The 14,042-nt window shown below is 51.3% G+C and overlaps 1 protein-coding gene across 2 annotated transcripts in view; it reads right to left on the minus strand.

Annotated features, from left to right (window-relative positions):
* The window catches only part of HSPG2 (heparan sulfate proteoglycan 2), a 193,686-nt gene that overhangs the window by 43,994 nt on the left and 135,650 nt on the right, over positions 1-14,042 (minus strand). For both annotated transcript variants that reach the window (XM_084651586.1, XM_084651585.1), the window contains exons 54-59: positions 4,503-4,641; positions 3,411-3,562; positions 2,512-2,647; positions 1,395-1,546; positions 824-950; positions 289-440 (exon numbers count right to left, since the gene is read on the minus strand). In XM_084651586.1, the coding sequence (XP_084507712.1) occupies positions 289-440; positions 824-950; positions 1,395-1,546; positions 2,512-2,647; positions 3,411-3,562; positions 4,503-4,641 (858 nt within the window). The remainder of the gene's footprint in view (positions 1-288; positions 441-823; positions 951-1,394; positions 1,547-2,511; positions 2,648-3,410; positions 3,563-4,502; positions 4,642-14,042) is intronic.

The raw sequence follows: 14,042 nt of genomic DNA on the forward strand, positions 1-14,042 counted from the left end.
CCCTCCCCAGGCTCTGCGCTGTGGGGTGGGGCTGGCTGTTCCCACTGGGTCTCCTGGCAGGACTGCTCAGCTCTGCTCCCTTGAGCTCTCCTGGCCCAGGGGGCCCCTCCTCCTCCTCTAACTATATCTCTGCTCCCGAGCCACTGGAGCCAAGCCCCGCTGCCTGGTCAGGAGGAGAAGGTATTCCAGGAAACCCCGGGACAAGACCCCCTCCTGGGAGGGCAAAGGGAATCCAAGGCCCAGGAAACACCCTCTGGAAATGCCCGCTAGGCCCCCCATGTCTCCTACCTGGTGGCCGGCCGGCAGGGAGCCCCCCCGCTTGTGCCATGTGACTCTGGGCTGCACCTGGCCCGCAACGATGCACTTCAGGTCCAAGGTCTGTCCCTCGGCGACGGAGGATGAGGAAGACTCGATCCTCACTGGTGGGGTGACGCCTGAGGCTGGAGGGGCCAAGGGCAGAGAGTTGGAGCTGCGGGCTCCAGCTCCCTCCCATGGAGAAGAGATGGAGCAGAGCTGTGGGGGCAGGTCTCCCAGGGCTGGGGCCAGATCAGCACCAGCAGGGAGCTCCTGAATGCCCTGCCTGGTCTAGTTCAGGGCTCCAGCCGCTTCCCCAGGGGCCTGTCCCACAACCCACAGACCTCGCCCTTTGGGAGCTCAGAGCCACCCCATCAATTCTAGTCACCCTGTTGGGGGGCTCAGATCTCCCCTTGGATGGCAGCACCTGCGGGTGCTCAGGCTTGCCCACTAGAGGCACATCCCCAGAGGGCACCGAGCTTCCTCCGCCCTGCGGAAGAGGAGAGCACAGTGGCCACGCACAACTCACGGTAGGAGATGCTGCTGCTCTGCTGGATGGTGATGATGACAGAGGCCTCCTTGTTGCCGGCGCGGCAGACATACTCGCCCGAGTCAGCCGCTGAGACCTGGACCAGCCGCAGGCGCGAGCCAGAGAGCTGCGGGGCGGGTCACGGAGAGCCCAGAGTCAGAGAAGGAAGGCCAGGCTGCTGTCCTCTGACCCAGCTCTGCGGGGATGGAGCTGGAGCGTCTAACCTGCACCACACAGCGTGGGGCTGCCTGCCTGGCCTCCACCAGGCTCAGGCTTGCGCCTGCTGCTCCCAGGTCCCCTGCTGATCAGTTGGCAGAGCAGGACTCACCCCCCTATCCATGTACGCTCCCAGCCCCCGACTCCTCTGCCGCCAGGGATGAGAACGCCACTCCTGGCTCTGCCCTTTCGACTAGGGGTCCTGCCACTGCACCGGGACCCCCATAGAGCCAGCTCGCAGCAGGACAGAGCCCAGCTCATTCCCAGAGCTGCCATTTTCACCCAGTAGCCACATTCTTTGGACCCAGAGGAACCTGGACAGAACCTCCCCACTAGACCAGCCTCGCTTTCCTACCTGGTGATCCGCCGGCAGGGAGCCCCCCCGCTTGTACCATGTGACCGTGGCTGCCGCCTGGCCTGCAACAAGGCAGTTCAGGTCCAGGGTCTGTCCCTCGGTGACGGAGGACGATGATTGCTCTATCCGAATTGGGGGGCGGATGCCCAAGGCTGGAAGAGCCAAGAAGAGGTAGGCATGGCTGACAGCATGTTCTCAGAGCATTTCATACCCCCATGCAAAGTGGAGATGTAAATGACTCTGGGGTCCTATGGTCCCAGCCCACCCCAGCTGTCAACAGCCCGGTGATGGGGCTTCCCCCGGCAGGAAATTATCCCAGAGCTGAACCCCTCCTCTCTCCCTCTGAAATCTAAAGGGGACGGCCCCCAACCTGATCCCTGCAGGATGCTCCTGCACTGAAGGCAAGCAGGATGCTGCCCTCCCCTCACCCTAGATCCCAAGGCAGGGCAGGTGATTGGATTCCCCACATGTAGGGCTTCAGGCATGCGTCCTGGGGTACAAAGCTCAGCTGTGCATATACAGGGGAGGCTGCCTCTAAAGCCCACTTTCCCAAGGCCAGTGCCCATGGGACAGGCTAGGCTGGGGAAACCGAAGCAGAATCTGCAACGTACCCCCATCCCCACTTTAAATAGGGTCTCTGGTGGCACCCGATCCTGCCTCTGCCCTGAGCCAAGCACCTGCTCAACACTCCAGTATGCTCCCCACGAAGGAGTCTCAGCAGCCATCACCCCACAGCCCTTGAGCAGTGAGGGATGTGCTAATCATCGTTACCGTTTATAGCAGGAGCCACCCGAGGCCCCACTGAGATCAGGGCCCATTGTGCCGGGCACTGCCCAGACACAGAGTGAGAGCCAGGCCCTGCCCAATTTGAGATCAGGGCCACATTGTGTCAGGCGCTGCACAGACACAGAGACCCTGCCCTGAAGAGCTAAACAGAAAAAGGGAGGGGAAACTGAGGCACAGAGGAGTTTAGCAGGTCAGTGGCAGAGGGATCATAGAACCCAGATCCCCAGTCCAGTGCTCTGTCCACTAGGCCAGGCTGCCTGCCATGGATGTACAGAGCCACCCCTCGTGGGACACTGGAAGTCCAGCCGTCATGTCTGTTGCCTGAACTCACAGTAGGAGGACCCGGCGCTGCTGACGGTGACAATGATGGAGGCTTCTTGGACCACAGCACCGGTGCTGACGCGGCAGACGTACTCGCCCGAGTCAGCCGCTGAGACCTGGGGGATACGCAGGTGGGAGCCGGAGACCTGGTGGGGAAGGAACCGGGAGAGCAAGAGTCGAGGAGAGAAAGGGACAAACCCCACATCTGACATCCAGGCTCCGATAACGTCTCCTCAGGGCAGGAGGGGTGACCCTCCACCCTCAAGGTGACCCTCCACCGTCGGGGGCTGCCATGATCCCAGCCTGTTAGCCAGGCTCTGACGGTCGCCATTCCTAGGAGAGCAACCCGAGCCCCACTGCCCTGGGAGCAGCAGTGCATTGTGGATAGCGCAGGCAGGATGACAGGAGCCATGTATGTGAGAGCATGGGAGTTTTTCATAGTATTTTGTATAAGAACATAAGATCAGCCACACTGGGTCAGACCAAAGGTCCATCCAGCCCAGTATCCTGTCTACCGACAGTGGCCAATGCCAGGGGCCCCAGAGGGAATGAACAGGTAATTATCAAGTAATCCATTCCGTCTAGTGTGTGGGCCTCAGTGACCCTACAGGGGCTGATATGTTGAAGGGGGCCCTCCAGGGACTGTTCCTGAGTCGTGCGAGAGCCCCCGCCTGGGGACCCTGACAGGTTGTTCCCACACCACTACAGCACTGGGCTATGGCAGAGTTGGGCAGTTTCCCCATGGAGCTGCCAAGTACTAACCAGGGTACCAAGGTGAGAAACCAGATAACTCTGGAGGGAGATGGACATCCTCCAGAGATGGGCTCATCTGCAGCAAACAACCCTGCCAGACCCACTCTCCCTGGGCCCAAGGAACCCGCAATCATGTCTCGCGTGTGTATCTCCTACCTGGTGACTGGCCGGCAGGGAGCCCCTCCGCTTGTACCACGTGACCATGGCTGGTGCCTGGCCCGCGACAAGGCACTTAAGGTCCATGGTCTGTCCCTCAGCAATGGAGGACGAGGAAGACTCGATGCGGACAGGGGACTCGACGCCCGAGGCTGGAGGAGCCAGGGGGATGGGGTGTTAGAGCTGGGGGAGAGGTCCCCTCACATAGCAGAGGAATTGGAGATAGAAACAGCCTGCCAAAGTGGTTAGTCCACACCCAGCCCCTGCAGCAGGAGCTCTGTCAGCAGAGCCTGGAGAGCTGAGGGTCTGGCTTTCAGGAGAGGCCAAGGTGGCTGACAGGCTGCGCCTCCTGCTTGGCGTGTGGGAGCTCTGTGCTTGGAGGTTCTGGCCTCATGGCCAGCAGCCTCTGCTCCCAGGCACCGGGCCGTGATGTGGAGGGACAGGGAACAGTGCTGGTCAAGCAGGGGGAACCCAAGGCAAGTTCCACAGGGAGGGGAAGTAACTTGCCCCAGTTACGCAGCAAGCTAGGGCAGAGGTGGGGCTAGAACCCAGGTCTCCTGAGCCCCCTCCATGCCCAGGCCATGCAGCCTCTCCTGGAGCATTGCCTTCCCTCCAGCAGCACAAACAGGTCTCCCTTTCCCTCTGGGGCCCGAAGCCAGATCAGCACCACAGCTCACTTCCTTCTCAGCCTCTGCTGAGCCGGCCGCCCCAAGGGCAGGGGTGCCAATCAGGATGGCAGTTTCCATGATGTGGGCACCTCCCTACTAGATGCTGGCCCAGTGGTGGTTAGCCTGTTTTATGGCCATGGCCAGCCTGGAAGGAGATTCCTTCTGCTCCTCACTGCTTTGCTCGTCCCCTGGGAGACAAGAGATGCCTTGGCCTTCCCCTGCAGGGCTGCCCTAAAGGGCTCCCTGCAGGACCTCCTTGGACCCGCTCCCTCCCGCCCCGTGCATCCCAGCTGGCACTGCCGGGCCCAGCTGCCAGCAAGGCGGAGGAGCAGATGCCCTGAACCCTAAGGCCAGAGGTCACGCCCGAGTCAGGGTTTCCAGGCCAGCCCAGGGCTGCACCGTACCAGGCACTGCCTTCACTTACAGTACGGTGAATCGGTGGCCCGGTAGATGTTGACGATGATGGAGGCCTCTTGGATGCCAGCGCCGGAGCTGGTGCGGCAGACATACTCGCCCGAGTTGGCCGCTGAGACCCGGACCAGCCGCAGGTGGGAGCCGGAGACCTGGCGGGGAATGGGGCAGGAAAGCAATGGGGCTTTGTGAGAAGAGAGAATGGAACTAGCAAGCTGAATGGAGCCGCTGGGGGAGCTAACCCCAAGCCCGCGTCCCTCAGCCAAGGCAGCCTCCCCCAGCGTGTGGGGCAAAGGACTAGCTGGGGTGGGGGAGTGGACCCGCCTCTCAGTGGTTCTCCAACGTTCAGCTAAAAGAGTCAGTCCCTTGCTGTGAAGGTTGCACAGAAAATCGTGAAAGCATGACCTGAGTGCAACCAAGGCAGGGTCGGCCCGAGTCTGCAGGGAGCCTGAGATGCTCCATCATGCTGGGGGTGCCCCCACTCAGCGGCCAGGCTTAGCTCCATGACAGCAGGGCAATCTGGGCCAGCCTTTCCCAGGGCTTGTGGGTTGGGGGCTGGCGAAGGACCAGCGTGGAAGAGGCCTACACGAGAACGTGTCACCCTCCACCCACACATGGCCAGGGAGCAGGATTGGAGGTGCCGCTGGTTTGATTTTCCTGAGGGGACGCTAGGGAAGGGCTGCCCGGGGACATGGGTGTGACACTGCACCTCATATTCTTCATAGAGAAATTATGATATGATTATGGCATAATTATGATGTATTTTATGCAAGATAAGTCATGTGAGATATAATTGGAAAGGTTATGATTTACTGAATATGATTATCCTATTTGTATGCATGTATCATTTTTGTATCTGAAGTTAGGAATATTGACCATGTATCTGTATTACAAATGGGTTTACACCTGGGGAACGCCCACTAGACAAGATGTTTTCATTTTGAAAAGCTGGGTGGAAAAGGGCCATTAGAGAAAACAACAGGCCTTAGAAGAAGCTTATTTCTCCCCTGGGGAGCCTTCCTGAGGAGGCCGCAGACAGCCTCCGAGTAATGGTTGCTGTGATACTACAAGGGACATGTAACCAGGTCACCTAGTGCTGGACTCCATCTTCGGACATCAGTATCTTCCACTGACTGGCATGGGAACCCAGCTTTGAAACAAAAGGTTCCCGCCATATGGAAAAGCTATTTAAGGCAGGGCAGTGACATTATCCTGGTTCTTCACAGACTCCCCACCCAAAGAGACTCCTGGAAACACCTGAGGAAGAAAGACTGACCTGGGGGAAGTGCTGGACCCAGGCTAAAGGGATTTTTAGCCTGTGAATGGAACACCTGGGGATTCCAAGCTGTAAGTTAGTGCAGCTTGCCCTTAGGAATCTGCAGCCTGCTTGTATCATCACTTAAGGTGAGAATCTGCTATTCATATCCAATCTCGTTAGTATACTAAGCTTAGTTTTTGTTTATTTGCTAGGTAATCTGCTTTGATCTGTTTGCTATCCCTTATAATCACTTAAATCTATCTTATTGTAGTTAATAAACTTATTTTGCTTTATCTAAACCAGTGTGTGGGAATCATAACTCAGGGTCAAAAGGCAGTTGCATATTCCTCTTCACATTGTGGAAGGGGGTGAATTTTATGAGCTAACGCTGCACATCTCCCTGTGCAGCTCAAGACGGTATAATTTTGGGTTTATACTCCAAAGTGGGTGCATGCCTAAGGAGCTGGTAGTTGCCCTAGTTGTAGCCTTCCCATGCAGGGGCTGGTCAGAGAGTCTGCCTGCATGTAACCGCAGCTGGGTGTGTCCCTACCTGTGTGTATGCTGGTGAAAATGCAGGTTGGAGAGGGCTCTGCAGCTTGTCACAGCAGTACAGTGTAAAGGGAGTCTAGGCTGCTGTGTCACGGGCTGGTCAGTTCCAGGTGGCACCCTGGGGGGGAACCCGGCACAGTGGCGCAGCGAGCAGGGTCATATGCACAGCTTGTTGCTCTGAGTGAGACTTCACACACTGGTGGTGTTTTTAAGAGAGTTTTAAGTGTGGTGGCTAGAAATCAGTCAAAGTGGTTACCAATTTGTTATTTTCTGTTTGCTGATTTGGGGCAAGGGAAGCAGGGACAGAAAAGTAGGGAAATGAGTGAAAGTGAAACTATTAAGAAGCTGGAGCTGTGTAGATTGCAGGCAGATGAGGAGGAGGAGAAGACATATGGAATTGCAGCCACTGCAGATTGAAGGAGAGAATGCCAGACAAGAAGCTGAACACTGAAGAGCCATGGAAGCAGAGGAGGCCAGGCAAAAAGCTACACACCAGAGAGCCATGGAATGGCAAGAAAAAGAAATTTAGGCCCGGAAGCTAGTCATGGAGGAGAGGGAGAGAGAGAGAAAGCATGAACTGGACTTGATAGAGAAGTGGAGCCCACAAAAAAAGGGGAGTCCCACCTCTTCAAAAATCCGCAAATAGGAATGGTTGTATCCTGCATACAGTGAGACAGGGGGCATTGCTGAATATTGCATCATCTTTGAGAGGCTGCGTGTACTACATGAGATTCCAGAAGACCAAAAGATGCCCATTTTGGTTGCCAAGTTGTCTGGTAGAACTCTGGATATATTCAATAAGATGCCAATTAGAGATGCTTCAGATTATGGTAAATTCAAGGAAATGGCTTTAAAACAGTTTCAGATTACACCTGAAACACACAGAGTAAAATTTAGAAGCCTTAAGAGGGGTGCTGGAATGAGTGCTGTGGCATATGTAAACCAGATAAAAGATTTGATGGATAAGTGGGTGAGGGGAAAAGGTATTAGAAGCTTTGAAGAAATGTGTGATCGTGTTGCTCAGGTACATTTCCTGAATACATGTAGTGATGATGTAAAATAGTGTTTATGGGATAAAGAGGTGAAGACTGTTGATGAACTTGCTACTCTAGCGGATGAATTTGAACAAATCCAAGCATCTATTAGAAATAAATCACTGGCAGAGGGGTTTAAGTCTGGAAGAAAGCTGGGTTTCCATTTTATCCCTGGGAAAAAGGAGGGTGGAGGGGAGGCTGGGCGTTCACCTGTCTAAATCCATTCCTCTAGTCCTCGCCCCAAATCTCCTGTAAAAACAGAAGAGCCCAGAAGGCGCTATCACTGTAATTCCACTGAGCACCTGAGGAATAAATGCCCTGTGCTGAGTGGGAACAGGCAGCAAGCAACTCATGGGAATGCTGCTACCCAGAGCACAGAGGCACCTCAGGCAATTACCACTTATCATAAAGGGTTTGTAAAAATAGCCTCTGTCCAGCCAGGCAGAAAGCACATAAAGGCTGTCAAAATTAATGGCAAGGACCACCTTGGGTGGAGGGACACAAGTGCAGAAATTTCTGTGGTTAGGAGAAACCTTGTTCAGGAAAAAGACAGACTGTCAGGACGGATGGCAGAGCTTTTGTTAGTAGGAGGACACAAATTCTGTGTGCCTTTGGCTAAAGTGCACATAGAAACTCAAGATTTGGAAGCTGAACTGACTGCAGTGGCAGTTCCTAATAACCCATCACAATTGTTGCTGGGAAATGTTTTTTCAATGTGGCTTGGGCTGTCAAGGGTTCTGCCAGTAGCAAGGAGGAATATCATGCTGAAACCCCAGAGGAGAAAGATAAAGTCCCAGAAACTGCTGAAGGAATGGGAGAGCGTCTCTTTAATTCCTCTGCAGCAGTGGAAAACAGTCTGCTACCAGGGGTGGGTGTGGTTGAGACCAGCTCCTACTGCCAGTGGGCTAAAGGCAGTGTTTCCTCCAGGTGGAAGGGGAGCATATTGCCTGTCAGTGAGAAAACTGTCCAGGTTGCTGACTGTCAACAGGTTGTAGTTGAGCAAGAGTCAGACCTCACTCTAGGGTGCATAGGAAGATGTGTCCTAGCGGGAAGCCCAGAGGAAGGTGATGGAACACTAGAGATACTGAGGTGGGTAAGGGTTCCACGGGCTGTGTAGCTGCAGACAAACCCAATTCAAAGAGGGAGGAGGACGTGGTGCCTGCCAGTGAAAGAACCATTCTGGCTGTTAGCTGAGAGCCCTTCACAGCTGCACAGGGGATAGATCCCACTCTAGAAAGCACAGAGATGTGTGTCTTAGAGGGGGGCCCCAGAGGAGGAAGTTGAGAAGGAATTTGGGAGAGTACAGGAATGTCTCCTCACTGATTACAGGGGAGGGTTTGCCCAGGACAGATTTGCTTGGTCAGCATCTTTGCTCCCAGGCATCCAACCTGTGGCTCAGGTTTTAAGAGGAAACTGTGTAACTGACCTCCCGGAAGGGAGCAGGTACACAACTGACCCCTTGGGGACAGAGAGAGCTATGACAGAGGGTACCCCAATCCAGCTCCCAGTTTTGAAAAATGATGTTCCTGATGTACTTGTGGAAACTAACTCTGTCTCTTTAAGACAGGATGAGAATCCTACTAAAGACTTGAGTGTCAATGAAAATGCTAATGACCCACCTGAGAAAGGGGAGGAGGAATCAATTTCCCCAGATGGGTAGGATCCACCAAGCAGCTAAGGAAAAACTGCTAAACAACAAATTAAAAGAAGCAGTGAGAGGCAAAAAGGCATCCTTTAAAAAGTGGAAGTTAAATCCTAGTGAGAAAAATAGAAAGGAGCAAAATCTCTGGCAAATGAAGTGTAAAAATACAATGAGGAAGAGGCCAAAAAAGAATTTGAGGAACAGTTAGGAAAAACTCAAAAAGTAATAGCAATTTTTTTTTTAAGTACATTGGAAGCAGGAAGCTGCTAAACAACCAGTGAGGCCACTGGACGATCAAGGTGCTAAAGGAGCACTCACGGATGATAAGATCATTGTGGAGAAAATAAATGAATTCTTTGCATTGGTCTTTGTGGCTGAGGATGTGAGGGAAATTCCCAAATCTGAGCCATTCTTTTTAGGTGACAAATCAGAGGAACCCTCCCGGATTGGGGTATCATTAGAGGTGGTTTTGGAACAAATTGATAAATTAAACAGCAATAAGGTGGATAGAAAGCTGGTTAGATAGTCGGGCTCAATGGCTCAATGTCTAGTTGGCAGCTGATATTAAGCGGAGTGCCCCAGGGGTCAGTACTGGGGCCGGTTTTGTTCAACATCTTTATTAATGATCTGGATGATGGGATGAATTGCACCCTCAGCAAATTCGCAGATGACACTAAACTGGGGTGGGGGGAGGGGGGAGAAGTAGATATGCTGGAGGGTAGGGATAGGGTCCAGAGTGACCTCGACAAATTGGAGGATTGGGCCTAAAGTAATCTGATGAGGTTCAACAAGGACAAGTGCAGAGTCCTGCACCTAAGAAGGAAGAATCCCATGCACCGCTACAGACTAGGGACCGAATGGCTAAGCGGCAGTTCTGCAGAAAAAGACCTGGGGATTACAGTGGACAAGAAGCTGGATGTGAGTCCGCAGTGTGCCCTTGTTGCCAAGAAGGCCAACAACATATTGGGCTGTATAAGTAGGTGCATTGCCAGCAGATCAAGGGAAGTGATTATTCCCCTCTATTCAGCACTGGTGAGGCCACATCTGGAGTATTGTGTCCAGTTTTGGGCCCTCCACAACAGAAAGGATGTGAACAAATTGGAGAGAGTCTAGTGGAGGGCAATGAAAATGATCAGGGGTCTGGGGCACATGACTTATGAAGAGAGGCTGAGGGAACTGGGCTTGTTTAGTCTGCAGAAGAGAAGAGTGAGGGGGGATTTGATAGCAGGGTTCAACTACCTGAAGGGGGGCTTCAAAGAGGATGGAGCTAGGCTGTTCTCAGTGGTGGCAGACGACAGAACGAGGAGTAACGGTCTCAAGTTGCAGTGGGGGAGGTTTAGATTGGATATTAGGAAAAACTTTTTCACTAAGAGGGTGGTGAAACACTGGAATGGGTTATCTAGGGAGGTGGTGGAATCTCCATCCTTAGAGGTTTTTAAGGCCTGGCTTGACAAAGCCCTGGCTGGGATGTTTTAGTTGGTGTTGGTCCGGCTTTGAGCAGGGGATTGGACTAGATGACCTCCTGAGGTCTCTTCCAACCCTAATCTTCTATGATTCTCTGATTCTAAGTCACCAGGACCAGATGGTATTCACCCAAGAATTCTGAAGGAACTCGAATGTGAAATTGCAGAACTACTAATTGTAGTCTGTAATCATTTAATCAGATTCTGTACCAGATGACTGGAGGATAGCTAATGTGATGCCAATTTTTAAAAAGGGCTCCAGGGGTGATCCCAGCAATTACAGGCCTGTAAGCCTGACTTCAGGACCAGGCAAACTGGTTGAAACCATAATAAAGAAAAATATTGTCAGACATATAGATGAACATAATTTGTTGGAGAAGAGTCAACATGGTTTTTGTAAAGGGAAATAATGCCTCCCCAATCTACTAGAATTCTTTGAGGGGGTCAACAAGCATGTGGACCAGGAGATGCAGTGAATATAGTGTACTTAGATTTTCAGAAAGCCTTTGACAAGGTCCCTCACCAAAGGCTCTTACGCAAAGTAAGCTGCCATGGGATAAGAGGGAAGATCCTCTCGTGGATTGGTAACTGGTTAAAAGATAGGAAACAAAGGGTAGGTATAAATGGTCTGTTTTCAGAATGAAGAGTTAAAGAGTTAAATACAGGGATCTGTACTGGGCCCAGTCCTATTCAACATATTCATAAATGATATGGAAAAAGGGGTAAACAGTGAGGTGGCAAAATTTGGAAATGATACAAAATTACTCGATAGTTAAGACCCAAGCAGACTGTGACGAGCTACAAAAGGATCTCTCAGAACTGGGTGACTAGGCAACAAAATGACAGGTGAAATTTAATGTTGATAAATACAAAGTAATGCACACTGGAAGACATAATCCCAACTATACATATAAAATGATGGGGTCTAAATTAGCTGTTACCACTCAAGAAAGAGATCTTGGAGTCATTGGAGATAGTTCTCTGAAAACATCCACTCAGTGTGCAGCGGCAGTCAAAAAAGCGAACAGAATGTGAGGAATAATTAGGAAAGGGATAGATAATAGGACAGAAAATATCATGTTGCCTCCATATAAATCCATGGTATGCCCACACCTTGAATACTACGTGCAGATATGGTTGCCCCATCTCAAAAAAGATATATTGGAATTGGGAAACGTTCAGAAAATGGCAACAAAAATCATTAGGGGTCTGGAACGGCTTCCATATGAGGAGAGATTAATAAGACTGGGACTTTTCAGCTTGGAAAAGAGATAGCTAAGGGGAGATATGCTAGAGGTCTATAAAATCATGACTGGTGTAGAGAAAATAGATAAGGAAGTGTTGGTTACTACTTCTCATAACACAAGAACTAGGGGTCATCAAATGAAATTAATAGGCGGCAGGTTTAAAACAAATAAAACGACGTATTTCTTCACATAACGCACAGTCAACCTGTGGAACTCCTTGCCAGAGGATGTTGTGAAGGCCAAGACCATACCAGGGTTCAAAAAAGAACTAGATAAATTCATGGAGGATAGGTCCACTAATGGTTATTAGCCAGGATGGGCAGGGATGGTGTCCCTAGCCTCTCTTTGCCAGAAGCTGGGAATGAGCAACATGGAGTGGATCACTTGATGATTACCGATGGTTCTGTTCGTTTCCTCTGGGGCACCTGGCACTGGCCACTGTCAGAAGACAGGATACTGGGCTAGATGGACCTTTTGGTCTGACCCAGTAGGGGCATTCTTATGTTCTTATGCTAAGAGACCACAGCCCTGTAGAAGAAGGGGGTGGGAAAAGTCCCAATTCTTGGAGTGAGAATTACAAGGAAACCCTAGAAGGGCAGGGTGGAGGATTTTTTGCATGGGTTTAGCCCTGGAGATGGAATGCATCTCCGTAAGGACCAGCCAGTAACATGCTAGGTCCTCTTACATCCTTACCTCTCCAAAACTCCAAAGACAGACATGAACAGAGAACCTTTACTGAAGGGACACTGGACAAAACACTAAAGGGGAAGAAAGAGCAGCTCCTGAATACATAGTATGGTTCAGGAAGAAATTGAAAAACACAATAAATATTCAACAAACCAGACCATCTAAACAGAAGGCATGGTATGATAAACATACTTGGCAACGTCTCCCTGTCATTAATTTTCTGGTACTGTTAAGTCTCATAATACAGTTTGTTGGTTATGACAAAGAATTTGGTACTGATGGTAAATCCTTTAAAAATGTGTAACATACATAATTTTTGCAGAAAATTTTTAAACATGGTAGGAGTGGCATCAAGGAAGTCTTATAAGAATACTGCTTCTCATCTGTGGAGGAAAAATCTAGTAGGCCTAAACTAATAGGCCTAGAACTTTGGTTAAGCTAACTGTATGTATAAAGCATAAGAAGCGGGTGAGGAAATTGCCATTGAGAGGCAAATAGCAACAGCTCAGCTTAAAAATGTAACCATAACCGCTAGAAGCTGGAAAAGACCATTAACCACAAAGGAAGCACCAGTCAGTAACAGGTAACGCTTGTTTTGCTATATTCCAAATAAGGAAAAGCTACCATTAAAGCTTGCACTATATGCCAAATAAGGAAAAATGCTGTTGAAGGAAGTGTGTTTAACAGATTATGGTTTTCAGCAATATAAGCTCCCGTATTTTCTGTTTATAGCAGAGCAGCTCTGGCTGACTCTCCCTGTATGCGCATGCTTGAATAAAGCTGGCTTTCAGGCTTGTTCTGAACCAAACAGAACCCGTGGTGATTTTTCCACGGCAATTCTTGGTGCCATGACTTGGATAGACAATGACCCCCGAGAGCTGGAGGACAGTGAGCTGTTTCCCACCAGACCCTGGGCCCATCAGAAAGGTAAGAGACCTTTTGAAATCTGTATATTGGTTTTCTGGTGGAGGACCGCCCGTAGGCTCTGGGCTTAGGTGAGTTGCACGCTCTATCCGGACTTTTGCTGCCAGACACACCTGATGCCCTTGGGTGGGTTAGAGTCCCATCCAGGTTTGGTTTTCGGGAAGAGCCACTGGGTGTGGCTGGGCAGGTCGTGGATAGACCTGGGTCCGTGTGCCAGTGTGAAAGTGAAGGTCGGTAGACCGGTGTGAGTGTGAGTCACAGGAAGACACCCAGAGCACCCTGCGAAGTCAGAGGTGCCTCTAAAGCAAGCCCTGTGATTCCATCTAGTGGGCATCACGATAAATGCCCTGACCTCGGCAGTTTCCCTCTGCATGGCATGACCGTTGAGGGGCCTGTCTGGGTCTAGGATTGTGTGATCCCATCCTTTCCATCCTCGGACGGTTTGTTGCCGTACCCTCTTTCCTCCCCTACCTCTAGTTATGAGCCACTGACTGGTCTGATCACCTCTCCTGAAGCGACAGAGTATGTGGCACCAGCCGACGCTCTTTGCTGAAGGGAGGCTGTAAGACAGTCGTGGAGACCCTAAACAAAACCTTCCCTGTGTGAGTGTGACGAGTGAAAGATCCGTAGGGATTCTGGGAGCCAGGGGATCCAAAAAGGGATTCCCGCACTTGCCAGCAAAAGATGGGGGCTGGTGAGTCAAAAAGGATCACCATCCCGCCAAAAGGCACACCGGCATACTACATGTA

The sequence above is a fragment of the Lepidochelys olivacea genome (assembly GCF_965140295.1).
Source record: "Lepidochelys olivacea isolate rLepOli2 genome assembly, chromosome: 18".
NCBI classification, from domain to species: Eukaryota; Metazoa; Chordata; order Testudines; family Cheloniidae; genus Lepidochelys; species Lepidochelys olivacea.